This window comes from Vombatus ursinus, unplaced genomic scaffold (assembly GCF_900497805.2).
Source record: "Vombatus ursinus unplaced genomic scaffold, bare-nosed wombat genome assembly UNPS02014791.1, whole genome shotgun sequence".
Lineage (NCBI taxonomy): Eukaryota > Metazoa > Chordata > Mammalia > Diprotodontia > Vombatidae > Vombatus > Vombatus ursinus.
The window spans coordinates 63,159,362-63,160,795 of NW_020954569.1; the positions used below are offsets into that span (position 1 = coordinate 63,159,362).

Genomic DNA, 1,434 nt, shown 5'->3' on the forward strand with positions numbered 1-1,434 from the left:
GGAAGGAAGGAAGGAAGGAAGGAAGGAAGGAAGGAAGGAAGGAAGGAAGGAAGGGGAGAAAGGAAAGGAGGAAGGAAAGAAGGAAGGAGGGAGGGAGGAAGGTAAGGGAGGGAGAAAGGAGGGAAGGAAGGAAAGAAGGGAGGGAAGGAAAAAAGGAAGGAAGAAAGGAAGGAGAGAGGGAAGGAGGGTGGAAGAAAATATTTAGTATGCAGTTATTATGTGCCAGGCACTGTGTTAACGCTTTACAAATATTAGGTGCTATTATCATCACCAGAAAACTGCAAAACTTCATTTTTTAAATCTCTTGCTTCATTTCTTCTAGGTATTCATATAGCCCTTGTTGAAAATACCTTTTTTCCTCTCCCTCCACCCTTCTGAGAGATATTTTCAGATCTGAAGCGACGCAAGCTCAGAGCATCCTGTCCCTGAGTGAGGAGAGCCCTTCTAGTTTCACAAAACGGGAGGAAGTGGAGAGAAGAGGGAAGGGGGTGGGAGGTTCTAAGTGAACAGAAAAGGGAAGGAAAAAGATAAAGAATAACAAGCGTGCTTATTGTTGGCAATAAAGTCCCGCAAAAGGTCCCCGCCTTTTCCTTCCCCGTAGACCATCGGGATTTGCCCTGACTAGCACTTGAGAAGGTTCCCGGAGACGGGACAGACAGGTGAGAGAACCAAACCCAGAAAAATCCCCTCTAGTTATCCCAGTGTTAATCGGAATAAGCTACCAAACCAGTCAGATCCAAGTGTTGGTTCGCCTCCTTACCACCTGCCAGCCCTTCCTTTGAATCCAGAAATTCCGAATTGGAAAGGACCTCCGAGGTCCCCTTATGTTCTCTGCTCCCCAGCTGCGAGTCCCAGGGCCTCTGCCGCCGGTAGGATTTCAGGAGCTGGCCCTCCCTCCCGGAATCTTTCATTCCTTCCCCTTGCGACTGCAGCTGAGCTGTCTCCTCTCCCAGCTCACCCCAGGTGTACCGGCTCCCTATTCCTCACTCTAGCCCACTGCAGCCCATCCCCGAACGCTCCCGCTTCCTTACCCAGAAGTTCTCCCTGAACTTAGAGGCTTTCATGACGTTCGAGTCTAGGCAGTGAGGTCCTAAGGTGCTGCTAGCAGGGCTGAGTGATCGCTGTGTGAAAACCAGAGTCCAGTCTGCAACTTTCGAGTTCCTCATCCGCCCCACCCGAATCCTAAACAGTCACGGGATTGCGAGAATTCGGAATCCCCAAGCTGTCATTTCTCTGTGCTTTGCAGCTTTGCAGCAGCAGGAGGCAGCGATTATTAGAATAAACCCAGAAGAAGCAGAAACAGAAGAAGCAAAAAGAAAAATGCACATTTGCAAGCATATTTCAAAAAAACCTGGAAAGATTTATATGACCTTATGCAGAGTGAAGTGAGCAGAACAGAAGAACATTGCACACAATAACAGCCCACACTGTGTG

The 1,434-nt window shown here is 48.8% G+C and overlaps 1 protein-coding gene across 4 annotated transcripts in view; it reads right to left on the reverse strand.

The window, feature by feature from the left end:
- Positions 1–1,148, reverse strand: part of PSTPIP2 (proline-serine-threonine phosphatase interacting protein 2) — an 82,734-nt gene extending 81,586 nt beyond the window's left edge. For 2 of the 4 annotated variants that reach the window (XR_003569676.1, XM_027868723.1), the window contains exon 1: positions 1,032–1,147. Coding sequence is in view for 2 of the 4 variants with exons in the window: in XM_027868723.1 (XP_027724524.1) it covers positions 1,032–1,064 (33 nt within the window). In the remaining 2 variants the exon portion in view is untranslated. Of the gene's footprint in view, positions 1–1,031 lie in introns of all 4 variants that reach the window. The other 2 variants (XM_027868724.1, XM_027868725.1) reach the window with 2 other exon arrangements.
- Between the last annotated feature and the right edge of the window lie 286 nt (positions 1,149–1,434).